The following is a 13,414-nucleotide window of genomic DNA, read 5'->3' as shown; positions in this document are numbered from 1 at the left end:
GCTGTGTACTTACTGCTCTACACTTGCAAATACGATATTTAGTCCTCTGATAGGTGATTAAAAGCACCTGAAGGTATACATTTATAAGAATTTTCTCCAAATAATGATACTGTGTGCCTTTCAGCAGATAAGTAAATACAAATTTTATGACTCTTCATATGATTATCCTTAGTAAATAAAAAAAAGTCTGTTTCTGACAAGATGTGTTATACTGAAAAGGAATATTCTGTTTCAGTAGTTTAAGAAAAGAATTATTATTATGACTACTGCTGGTGAAAGCTCACCAAAGCAGATTTATCAATTGAATATGTAAAAATAATGTTACAAGTTACCAAACTTATTCTTAACAACTACTGTTAAAAATTGGTGAAATCAAACTGCCAAAATATAGAGAGTTGCTGTTTCTTTTTTTTTTTTTTTATATACCCCTGCAATCATCTTCAAAATAGCATTTCGCATAACAGAAAACTCCAAATATGTGTTTTGTCCTACTAGGGATATTTAGGGCTAAAATAGCTGTTAATTTGCATCTGATGGCGAGATGTTTATTTTCAGAACAAAATGTAAACGTTTTCTAAGATGTGTCATATTCACTTCACACATTTCGTGAAACACTGTGGGCATCTGTTTATTTGTAGTTTTTGCATAATTTGGCTATAATTTCCTTGATATTTTTCCATGCTTGCTTTCTGAGGGAGGAAAAATATGCAATATACACAGTATTTAACGCAAAATATCCTTTTAGCAGAAGCTGAACTTCACTAAATTAGTCTTTAGGGGGCATCTACTTCAGCTCTTTTATTTATACCTTCCTATTTCTCCAAGAGTTTGATTACTTACCTGACTTATTTCTCATTTTTTCCCTCCCAGCTTCTCTCGTTATGGCTGAGACCTTCTCGTGTGTTTAAATGTTAGCAGCCACCTGGAAGCAACCTCAACTCCACCTGATATGTTTCCTTAGCAAAAATGTGTTGAGATGAATGGTTGCTTGGGAATAAGCACAAGCTTATCTGTAGACATTTATTGGTTCATGGGGATAAGATAAGGGACAGTAACTCATGTGTGGATAATAACCCTGCTTCCCTAAAACCCCGTAATAATCTGAGGGAAAGCTGTGCCTTCTCTAATCAACCCTCCGTTCATTCTGTACAGGCCCACTCTTGCAAGATTGTCACTGCACATTAGGCAGAAATTGAGATGACGAGCAATTTGATTGCCACCGTGTCAACCTGTAAGTATCATTGAACTCTGAGTATTAGCAAGATCAATTTGCAATAGCACAACCCACAGACCATCAAGGGAATGGAAACACTGAGGGAAACGAGCATGTGCTGGAAGCTCTGAGCTTTTTTAGGAGGTATCTTTTTTCTAGTTGCAGGTGGATGGGTGCTGAAGCTAATCCAGGCAAGGTTTTGAGGGAGGTTATGTTCTTGTCTCCATCAATAGCACTTGCCAAGCCTTTCCCTTCAGGAGCTGATATCTGTCTGTCCTCATCATACCGGTACCCACCACCACTCAAAAAATGGTATGAAAACCTCTTGCAGGAGCAGTATTTGGGACACCAGGCTGTGCTAGAGGCAGGTCCACACCCAAACCTCGTGTCCCTGCACTGCTGCCTGCCAAACCGCCAACACTCCCTGCTCCCGGCTGCTCCCCTTAGTTTGGCAGAAAGCTCTCCTCCTCCTCTCCAGACCCAGAGACCTGCACTCTTCTCTTCTTACACCCTCCAGCAGCCCCGTACTCACTCCAGCCTCCTCACACCCTCACTTCTTGATGTCCTTGGGTATTCATTACTCGTATCAGTGCACTGCTCTCCAATCTAAGGCTTCTTAAGCCACGCTTAATTAATTTTCACAAAGGATCGTCTCACAAACCTCAGATCCAAGAGGAAACCTGCAGCGGAGAATATCCAGCAGACGAGAAAGTATGTTTAACAAATAAGACGGACTGGATCAGAGACCTGCCTCATGTACAACACCAGTCAGTAACAACTGAGTGCTACCATAACTATCCACTTTCTTCTCTGCCTCAAACTAAGATGAATCAACTTTTATTGTTTTTAGGAAAATTCTTTTTTCCCCTCATATTTAAGCCACAAAATAGTGTTGAATACAAGCTTTGACAGCAGATCCCCCAAATGAACAAGCTAAGGAGAGAAGAAATCGTTCTGCAAAACCAGGTTCTCAAAAGTTGTCTTTAAAAGTGGACAGGAAAGGCAGCAAAAAGAGTGCTCTTCCCCTAATTAGCAGTTCCAGATTAGCTTGGTTAATGCGCAGGAGGCTGGAGCTGGGATTGGAAACAGACCCAAATGTCTCCTTGCTTATTCAGGGCTTATCAGAACACCCTGAACTTTCAGCCTTGCAAATACTGAGCTGGAAAAAGCAAAACGAGCTCTCGGGAGATTTCTTGTTCATTTTTACCTGTGGTTGGGCCAGAAATACTTCAAAGACAGATCTTCTTGTGACATTTGAAGTTTTCTGACTCAGGTGTCTGCCAGAGCTTGAGCTCTATGGAGATAGACATTTATGGGGTCAGAGTTTCAGAAGATCTCAGCTTTCATATAGTCACCAAAATAAATGACCTGCTTTTCAAAAAAGGGCTCATCACTGAAAAGGCACCCAGCCTGGTGTCCCATAGGGAGCTTGTGAATTCAGAAGTCCCTTTGAAATCAGGATCCAATTGTGAGCGATTTGCTTATAGATATCTAACCTGAGATATTTCTAGCTAGAATTTTTAACTGGTTTGTGAAGCAAAAAAGTTAGTGAACTCTTTAAGGCACAAAACTAAGTATAAACCTAGCTAACTATAGAAATAAACATCCTGATCCTCAAGTTCAAAGAAAAAAAGAAGAAACAGAAGAGAAAAGTGTCTAGGACCTCAGTACACCAAGACGAGAGGTCTATATAGGGATAATTATCTATCACTTTTGTCACATGAAAATAATGCAAATAGAATGGACTCAAGGGCTGGGGTCTAATCCAAAATCTGCATTTACTTTGCATCAGGCAGGGCTTCTGGGCCAGAATGTATGAAATACAGGCCCCGATGGTTCCCCTACAGCCCCAGTACATGTCCATCAAGACACACTCTCCCCCTCCTAAAGCAGTTCTTCCAAGAGCTACTTTATTTTCCTCCCAGATGCGCTGTACTATTGCACAGTTGGCTCTCGCTACAGGCCATGTTGGATACTTTCCTGATTCTTGGAGATCTGGGAGGCTTTGCTGTCTTTGGCTTATAATGTGCAAGGAAAGAAATTGTTCATCCAAACCTTTCCACCCAGACTCACTCCCAATAAGTAAGCCTTTGTATTTTGACCACAGGGAGATGTCAATGGTGATGCAAAAGGAATGTTGCCAGTAGCCTCAACCTGTAATCCCCATGCAGCACATTAATTGCATTCCACAGACCTAAGAAGAAACCTCCATTGGCTACTTCTGATCCAGTACATATTAGCAAACTGCTCTGACCGAGAAGTCAGCATGCAGAAGGAACAGACTGCACAGCTGATAGGCCTGTTGGGACTTGGGGCTGAAGAAAAGGGGAACCTGGGCAAAGTGGAAAACCTTGGAGAGCAGGACAGCATCAGGAGCCACAATGTAACAGCCAAGTGATCCAGAGCAAACAGGCCCCTGTCTTTTGTAACTGTCATACTTGGATGGTACTGCTTTGTGGACTTCTCATTACCATGCAGTTTCTAAAAGCATTGAAATCTGAGTCACTAGATCCTCAAGTAGGAAAAGACACCTTTAACCTTTCACTTGTTTGTCCTTGAACACCCCTATGAGTTGTGCCCTGTGAACCTGCTGACTGTGAGCTGCCTTTTCCAGATTCAGCCTGCAGTGACCAGTACTAGGACCACAGCACATTCATAAGGTAGGCTTAGAAGTGGTGCAATTCTGCTGCTTTTGAGTAGCTGCGTTTTCAGCAGCAAACCCCCCTTGAGTCAGATCCACCCAGCCATGACTGTGCATGACATCCAACACAAGAGGAGAGTCATCAGAAGGTATTGAAATCAGCTGGTCACTAGAAAAAGATGTTCTAGCTACTGTCTACTGCATTAGAAGAGCTGTTTGCAAGTGGCACTTACCTAGCATCCCTTTGTTTGAACTGGATAAGCACATATCCTTCTCAGCACTGGGAAGAACAAATCCAACCACAAACACCTCCACCCCATCTGCCATCAGTGCCAACCCTAAAACAAAGAAGAGGGTCCACTGGAAGCGTCCATGGCCACACTCCTCAATGATGTTCTCATACTGGTGGGCAAGTTGCTCCTCGTCCTCCATCCTCTCCGCCATAAGGTCAGCACGGTCTCTGTACTCGTCAGCCACAGCAGGAGCTCGCTTCTTCTGCTTTTCTTTAATGTCGTCTGGGTGCGGGATCCCTTGGTACTCCCCCTCATAGACCTCATCATCTTCATCATGGCCTTCTGTAACATCACTCTGGGCATCTTCTTCATGAGCGGGCTCATCCCCACCATGATAGTAGCCATCATTGGGTGCATATCCTTCATAGTTACCATCCTGGTACCTGTAGTCATCTGAGACTTGGTTTACCTCCCTGCCCCCCTGATAGAGGTTTGTGTTTCTATATCCATCATCCATTCTGAATGGAGATTTCTAAATGCTGTAGATCACTGTGTGTAGATACTCCAATATATGTATTGATTTGTGCAATTTCGAGTATTGGTTACTTGAACATATCTTCTCTCTGTTCTTTGGAACTGATGGGATACACAGCTTCCCAGGCTCCGAAGGAGAATTACTATATAAAGTTTCTCTTTGACAGAGTCTCACACAGCTTTTGATAAAGCTTCACTTTTTAGCTGTCATTTGTGACTTGCTGGCTTCTTCTGTGCTTTGGGTGGGAAGAGCTGCTGTCTGGTGAACAGCAAGGGAAAATCAAATTGCACAGCCAGGGAGCTAGGAGGATTTGATAGGTTTTTCCTGATTCATTGTGGTGGTGAAGGTCATGTCCTGAGAAAGAGGAGACAACAGCGATGAGACAGCAGTAAGCTTGCAAGCACATATGCATTGAGTTTAATGCCCAACATTTTGAATACATGCTTTTCCAATGCAAAAAACTGGCAACAGAGTGTTTGAGGAATGTTTTTGCATCATCAAAACCCAAAGCTTCAGAACAAAAAAAGAGGATTAAAAATTACCAAGTGAAGTGGGAACCTAAAGCAGAATGTAAAGCAATGTGTGGTCCCAATTCCTGTCACTCCCAGAAGTCCTGCCTGCTACATATGGTCCTGGTTTCTACAGAGAGCAGAACAGTACTAGGCTGGATTGCTCAAACAGAGCTCCCAGGTTGCTGAATATGTTTCTATCCACCTACCCAGAGCACGCTCATTCCTGGTACCTACAACTGGCTAACATCATAATGACACAAAAGATGAGCTTGGTTTTCTTTTTCATCCAGATCCCAAACTTAATTTTATTTAACAGCTGCTTTTTTCCCCTAGTGTCTCTCTGCCTGTATGACAGATGTACAACTAGCACACAGTGTCTGCCAAGATAAAGTCACCAAAAGTCACACCAAGGTCTGTTCTTCCCATATCTAACCATCAACAGGGGATGATTTTCACAGAGAGCAAAAAAAAAAGCTAATGTAGAATCACTGCTCTCTGCAGGGAAAACCAAGGAAAGCCAAGTCACATCTAAACACATTTGCATTTTGGACACCTGATTTCCATTATTTTTCAAGCGGTTTTCAGCCAGCTGGCTCTCCAGCGTTCTCCCGCATTTGTTGCCGCACACAGCTGTAGACAAGGAGTTTGAAAGGAGACTCACGTGGGAAACTGAGTAGAGTCACGCTAGAAGAGCCAGCACAGCGTAGGCATGCCCTAAATGTGGATTTCACTTTAAGCTTTGAGCTACTTGCCCAAATAAAGTGTAAATGAGCTATGAAATTACATGGGCAGGCACTTGTCTGTATATATGTGGGCGTTGTTACCTACACAGTCAGTTGACCTACAGAGGTGCACACAAATGCACACACTGTAAATAACAGTGCTACCTCTGCACTTCGAGATCTTATTTGGCAGACTGTATGGGTTTAAACAGCATGCAGCTAAAATGACTTCAGAGGAGAAATTCAGTAGAAGCACTCTCACAAAACGCTCAGAAGGGCGCACTCCTTCTGCAAATGCTGTGGGGGTTTTGGCAGCCCAAATGTTCAGGATAAAGAAAGGGCAGAGGCTTAACTTCTCTGCATGGAGTCATGGCCATGCCTTGCCTATGTTGTCCACGGGAGCTGCTCCGAGAAACTGCGTAAAAGCTTCCCCTGCATTTCTGTTTAGCTACATATATATTTATGGCACATAATTACACCACAGCCTCTGCAGGCCCTGCCAGAGCATCTTCCTTTTCTCTGACCCCTCTACCGTTTGCCACTGCATTCAAGGTATTTCCTCTTCCCTTTCTTTGTGCTGAATCACACAATACATTTTGCATGAAGTTAAAAAGGCAGCAGGGCATTCTTCCAGGGCTGAAAAAGACAATCAATAAATTAAAAACAACCCAAACAACCAAACCCAAAGGCATTCTGATCAGGTTAGAAAGATATCTGGAAACTACTGTGCAGGCAGCAGTAAAGAGAAATATTTGCATTTGCAATGGAGGTGTTATTCTACAGGGGAGTTAATATATCTGACAGCTAACAGACACACTTAAGTGGGTTCTACAGCTCTTGTTTCAATGCTGGAGTGTCACCACTAATGGTTAAAAAATCCAAGACCACTTTTGAGTCTCGGAACCTCCCAGTCTTGAAGTAAATTTCTTGATTACACAAAGATTTGTGTCATGACTGAACATCATGTTCTCCAAGGCAGTAAAAATGTAGTTCCAGAGAGACATATTTTCTTTTGAAAAGTAGGGGAAAGAGCTGCTTTTTTTTTTGCTTTTTTTTTTTTTTTTTTTTTTTTTTAAGAAAAAAGAACAATATGAGCTAAGGAACTTCAGGCCTTGCTTTGTAAGCCTTTAAATATCATGTGTTGGCAGGTTATATTTCAAAGCGACCTCAAACATCGGTGCAGGAAGCACAGTGACCTCACCTTATTTGTCCCTTTCTGGTTGCTACAGAAGTGGATTGAAAACTTGTGTTAGGAAATGGAGTAATAATAACACTAATGAACAATAACAGAATTGATCAGATTCTGGGTCTCCACAGACCCTACCCCTAGCACTACACCTGCTTTTTGAAAAGGTAAAAGTATGTTCTTGAAGACCAAGTGCTGGAAATCTTTTTGTTCTCTATTAAAAATCTGCCAAGGCTGGAAGCTGGCCTCTTTGCCTCCCAAAATTCCAGGACCAAAGAAGATCACAAACTTAGAAAAGACATATTGAAACATCCGTGTTCTTTCACTGATACACAAAGATTGTTATTTATCGTATGGGATCACTTACATCTTGGGCACCATAGGAAATAATGGCATGAGCTGATGAGTTTCATAAACCAATGACAGCCACCTGTGTCAGGAAGAATGTGTAATTCAGAAAAAAAGTCATGGCAAATAACAGTCACCAAGTTCCCATTCAGTTTGTAGGATGCATATTTTCTGGGATCACCCTAGGAGAAGGGGCAGTGCCCTGAGGCAGGCTGTAAGTTAGGACTCCTAAATGCTTTATTTTGATACTTCACACTACTTGTTTCCTTTCATTGCCACATAGGCACAGGCTGATTCACGCTAGACCTGATTCTTTAACACCCTTTCACTCAAACTGAGCTGCACTTACTCATATTAGCAGCCCCATTTAGTATTTAGACGTGAAATCATGACTTCTCATGAAGATTGCAGGCTTGGTTTGCTATAATTACCCTTCACAGTGAAGCATGAGAGCTTGAGACAGATATACACATCATATCGAGCCTATTACAACCTTGGGCCCTTTTAAATTGACAGCTACCTTTCTGAGACATGCAAGCGAGATTTAAACACATGACAAATGTAAGGCTCCATGAGGCAGAGTCTACGGAGGGGGCAGAGGCAGGAAAACCTCATTCTGGGTCTCCCCAAAGTAACCCATTAAACTGAGGTTTTGACACCAAAACCTGAAGTACCTGGGAATACAATTCCTTTCCTTGCTTGTAATTCTCAATAGCACAATACTTATTCCTCAATTCATTACCTTGCTTTTTCTTTCCCTCTAAGTAATTTTTGCACTGTAGCTTTTCCTCTATATTCTGCTTCATATTTACCTTAAACTTATTTCCTGACCAGTCTATCACATCAGTTACCCTGATGCTAGCAAACATCCTTCACTTAGTCCTGTACCTTGCACACTCTCATTTACTTAACAGCAACTCTTTAATACACGCCATTCACATTGCAGTTTTCTTGCACTCCTTAGCTCTTTAGTCAGCTCAGATGTTGCACACTTAGCCAGGAATTCAGTCATTTGAGCTCTGCAACTTAAAATAGAAACCTAAAGTCTTGCATATACTCACAATAGAAATGGTACCTACTCTAGGAAAAGGGACCTTTAAGAAGAACAGCTTAACACCTGTGTTTGCCCCTGTGAAAGAGCATGTAAGGGAGCTGCCTGGCATGCTCACCTGATAAACTGTGGGCTGAAGGGCAGCAGAGTTTGGAGGGGATGCAGAGAAGGGTGAGTTTCTTGTACTTGACACTAAATGAAGAGAGTCCAGGGCTTGTCAGAGAGCTGAGCCCTAGCAGAGTACAGAGCTTAGAGCAAATTAGTGAGCAGGGCAGTTATGGAGAGGCGATTCCTTATTAAATTTATTGAACCTTGGGGCACGATGGAGTTTCTGGAAAAGAAAAGAGAGTAAGGTTGTTGCTTTGTGGGAGCTGGAGCTGAAGGGAGCTGTGGGTGCACGTATGTATGCAGTGGGGAGAGAGCCAAGGCTAGGAGCTGGCATGCAGATCCTTCTCTTTGCCTTTGCATGCTCAGAAAGGGAAAACTCTCGAAGTCAACAGCTGAAGGGAGTGGTTATATGAATGCTAAGGATAAGGAGCAGTACAGGGACACTATAAAAATGCTTTCAAGGGATCTTTAGCATTCCCCAGAATAATTCCTGTAAAACTGGTAGCAGAGCAGTTTAATATTCTGCCTGAAGGGCAGCTCATCTAGCAAAACATCCTCACCCCAGAGCTGCTTTCTTCTGGCAGCAATGGGAAGATGCCCAGATCCTACAGTGACCATAAGGACACTCTGCAGTCACAAAGCTGACTGTAAAAACAATCCTGAGACAAAATTTTCCTCTCTGAAAGGAGAAAGGAAATGGTGCAGATACATTTTTGTGAAGTTCCAATCTCTGACTTTTAATGAGGATGCAATTAACGGATCCATTTGTACACACGAAGCACCAGATTTTTGAGATGCTTAACAACTCGCAGCTCCCAGGGGAGCAGCATCCTGGATTTCAGGCAGTCGGCAATTACACAAATATTGTTAGACAGGCTGAGTACTGTAGCAAGGTCTGATCTCCATGTTGCTAGATGGAGGTGAAGTGTTGCAGTGCCTGGGGGACCGCTCTGTGCTGCAGGCTGAGCATCCTTGGGTTTGTCCCTTGGCTTCTTGGCATTTTTGTGTCCCTGCAGACTGCACATCGGAACAGCACAACCTTCCTCTTGTGTGAATTGCAGATCGGTTGCTCAAACCCCTTGCAGCTGTGGTTATATGAATAGATGGCAACTTGTACCCCTAAAAGCCTAAATAAACCAGAAATCAGAGAAAAGAGGTCCCAGTGCTCCCTGCTTCAGAGCTGAGACCCAGAAAAAGTGCTTTGCCCAGAGTCCTTGTCAGGTTTTCACTGAACTCTTGCAGTCTAGCCTTTTCTTTTTTTTTTTTTTTTTTTTTTTTAACTGAGAAAACTGCTATTTTCCCTCAGGATAATTTTGAAACTTTCCCTCTTTCCAACCAGTATAAATAATAAAATAAAAAATAATTCTAAAAGATTAGTCTGTAACCCTGTAATTCACAAAAAGAATACTTTCAGATCAGGTCCATTAAAAATGTTTCTTCTTATACTGTAAAAGGTTGCCCTTTTCATTGGCACAAAAAAAAAAAAGCAGGTTCAGGGAGAGTTGTTTTAAACTGAAAAACAAACATTTAATTTAAGAAATGCCAACGTGTCAGCTACTTGATCCATTTTTTATTAAAAACATTTGTTGAAACTGGTTTTTTTTCCCCCTAAATATTTCAGGTTTTGACAAACTGGCATTTCCTTATCAACAAAAACTGCATCAGAAACTCCTTGATTTTACTCTCATGGATATAATATTATCTCAGGTGCATCTTTAAGAAGGCAACATAGAGAAATATAATATAGGAAAAGTAATCCTGCTAGTTATGTGCATATGAATAAAAGTATCTGACCTCTGTGCTGTGAAACAGAAAAAGGCTTTTCTTCCACAGGGCTCTGATTATTCTTTTTTTGCTAACGTTAACATTACTGCTGCAGCCACACAATTCAACATCCAGAAGAAAGCTGAGCAGTATCATCATTTTCCTGGACAGATGGCAAGGCTGGGTTCTTGGCAAGAATCCTGCAGAGGGAAAAGCGGTAAGATCTGGAGAGAATATGTACGTGAGTGAAGTTAGAAAAAAGGAAATGAGGGGCTTCTAATGCAGAGAGGTAGAAACCAAGTGAAATCAGAAGTCAAGGAGTAAGAATGGGGATTAATGGTCCAAACTGTGCTCAGAATAAAGGGGGAAATGGCCAGGGAAGGATGGAAGCCCTGACATTTTATTGATTCACAAACTGTGGAAAACAAATGATACCTACTGCTTAGTAATAACAGCAGCTCTCGTCTTCACATCTAAGGATTATAAACCCATCTCAGGCCATCTCTTTTAGAGCTCAGCCCTAATCCTTACTAATTCTTGCTTGACTTTTTGCAACTCTATTTCACTGCCAAAATAATAAACAGACAGGAGAAAAGTCTAAGAGCATAGGACACCAAAACACTTTTGGAAGAAGTTGGCTGTGGGGAGCATCACTCATTCAAAAAAAAAAAAATAAAATTATTGACTGCTATTTAAGGGCGTAATTGTATCGGGTCACATCTCTTGCAGGTCTTCAGCAGTTGCTTCCCTTACTTTGCCTTTCCATCAAATAACCTAATCACATGGTGGTGATGAGAAATGGGTCCCTGGGTAATTTCCAGTAGGATGTTCTCAGATCTGAACACTGGCAGGTGAATCAGTTTGATTTAATCAGGTGAAGACCTGGTCTCTTCTTTGGAAATACAGGTCAGCTCTTGGGATGCAAGTTTATATATGAATGTAGACAGGTAAGGGAGCGCTGTATATACTACTAGGAAAAAAATTATTTCTGATTCCTCCCATTCCCTCTCCAGTCTCACAAGATTGGAAGTAAAATTTGTCCTTCCAATTAATGTCCAAAAGAAACCGTAGTCGTTCTTGAGGGAGGACTGTATCACAGTCCCAGGCTGGAAACCCCTTGCATCTGGAGCAATGTCAGTTCCAGATGTAATTTCTTAGGTGTCTTTTCTGCTCTTGTTCAGAAAAAACAAGGTGGGTATGTGAGTTTTCTAGTTTTCTTAATCAGTGACATGGTAACTGGAAGCAAAAAGGAGCTACTTTGCTACCAAAGACACCATGATTATATGTGTGGGCATGTCAATATATGGTTTTCAGACATAAAGTTGTATGTTAGCGGCTACAACAATCAACTGTGGCCGCACATACTTACAGGAGGCTAACTGGGTCTGGACAACAAGAGATTTAAAAATCAAAGTCTGCAGGAGGGCCTACCTTAAAAAGAGTTTGCTTTGAACTCTGGATGAAAAGGTGTCTTTTGTTGTCACTTCAGAGGAGAGTGCTGCATTAAGTGAAAACTAAGGATAAAAACAAGTTTCTCCTGAGACTTTTTTTATTAAGAAATTATTTGATAGATATGTAAGACAGGTTCAAAAACTCTCCATGGAGCTTATTAAGCAAGCTATCTTTGCCACAGATTCTGTATTAGTAGCTGTGAATGAAAAGAAGAGAAAGATATTTGAAAGTCATTGACTTGAAATCATCTGGTTCAAAGAACTGGCTTTCAGCAGTACAGAAGGCACCTAATGATTGCTCCCCTGCAGCATGGGTAGGACATGTGGAGCGAAAGTCCTCTGTTTGGTGTAAAAATCATTGATTTGCTCTTAGAGGCGGCTGGAGTCTCTGGGACAGGACTCATTTATTCACTTTTCCCACACTGTAGATTGGAAGAAGATTGGTGCTGATGCAGCCCTGGTATATTGAGAAATGCAGTGAAAACGGAGCTGAAGCAATTTAGTGTGTTACCAGCAGATCAAATTAATTATTTAACAGAGAAAGCATTTTAGTTCAAAATTCTCTGCTACAGAGTCTATAGAAGTTAAGTCAGCTTACAGTCTCTGGATAATCTCTATTGATCTGTGGTGGTTTTTATGCATTTCTGTGTAGGTGCATACTGTGTATGTTTTGTTTCACCACGACAAAATACCTACCGTGTAATCTGATCTTAGAGTCCTGCATTACTTTGCTACAGCAACACATTTTTCTGTGACTAGAAGCCATAATATCTGAAGATGAAGCATTTACAATAGCTCATGAATTTGGGGGCAAAGCTGGATGTGGTATGACCACAAATCGTTCAGTTGCATTTGATCGAACTATCCTGATTTATGTTAAGAATCTGGCTGTACTGCTCTAATGCCATTACACTTTTTCATACTAACCCTTCCTGAGCTCACTGGGGGAGATTTCTAGTTTCTAGCACATCAGGCACTAAAATGCCATTGCCTTATGTGGTGGTGACTGTCACAGCAAAGTGGCTATGGGCTGAATTTAACTTGTAATCCACTATGTTATGTTATGAACTAAGGGACAGAAAGTCCCCCAAATTGATAAAGGGAGATTATATCTTAAAACCTGATATTCTGTTGGTACAGATGCTTTAAAGGTCATATTGAAGACATTATGTGCTGCAGCAAGCTGGCACAGTGAATGTGTAGCAGATGAAATAAGGAACAAGCATCAGTCAAGCAGAATAAACAGCTTTACTGAAGTTAAGGACACAGACTAGAAAGTTGGGTGTTCGTGAGATATAGAGGAATGTTTAACAGTAGGAGTTGGAAAGCAATGGCTTAGCAGCACAAAGCTATATAAGGAGGGACAGACTACACATTAGGATTCCAGAGAAAGGCCATAAAAGGTCAATTTGACAAGCTGAATATGGATAATGAGTTGAGACAGATGGTATAAGAGTATGGTAGCTAATAAATAATGAACAGACTTGCTTCAAGGAGCAAAAGCAGGGAGAAATCACAGCCGGGAGCTTAGTCAGAAGGGAGGTGGTGAAGGGGAAAAGAACAAAACCATGGAGGATGGGGGTGAATTACAGCAGGAGGACTAGTGGGAGAGGAGTGTCTGGTCTTAAGTGCCAAAGTTTTGTGGAGATG

At 41.6% G+C, this 13,414-nt stretch overlaps 1 protein-coding gene across 4 annotated transcripts in view; it reads right to left on the bottom strand.

Annotated features, from left to right (window-relative positions):
* Positions 1–13,414, bottom strand: part of SV2B (synaptic vesicle glycoprotein 2B) — a 69,553-nt gene that overhangs the window by 28,247 nt on the left and 27,892 nt on the right. For 3 of the 4 annotated variants that reach the window (XR_007507457.1, XM_049811968.1, XM_049811970.1), the window contains one exon: positions 4,088–4,976. Coding sequence is in view for 3 of the 4 variants with exons in the window: in XM_049811968.1 (XP_049667925.1) it covers positions 4,088–4,604 (517 nt within the window). In the remaining variant the exon portion in view is untranslated. Of the gene's footprint in view, positions 1–4,087; positions 4,977–7,409; positions 7,473–13,414 lie in introns of all 4 variants that reach the window. The other variant, XM_049811969.1, reaches the window with a different exon arrangement.

This window comes from Accipiter gentilis, chromosome 10 (assembly GCF_929443795.1).
Source record: "Accipiter gentilis chromosome 10, bAccGen1.1, whole genome shotgun sequence".
Lineage (NCBI taxonomy): Eukaryota > Metazoa > Chordata > Aves > Accipitriformes > Accipitridae > Astur > Astur gentilis.
This window is presented reverse-complemented; position numbering and strand designations above follow the sequence as displayed.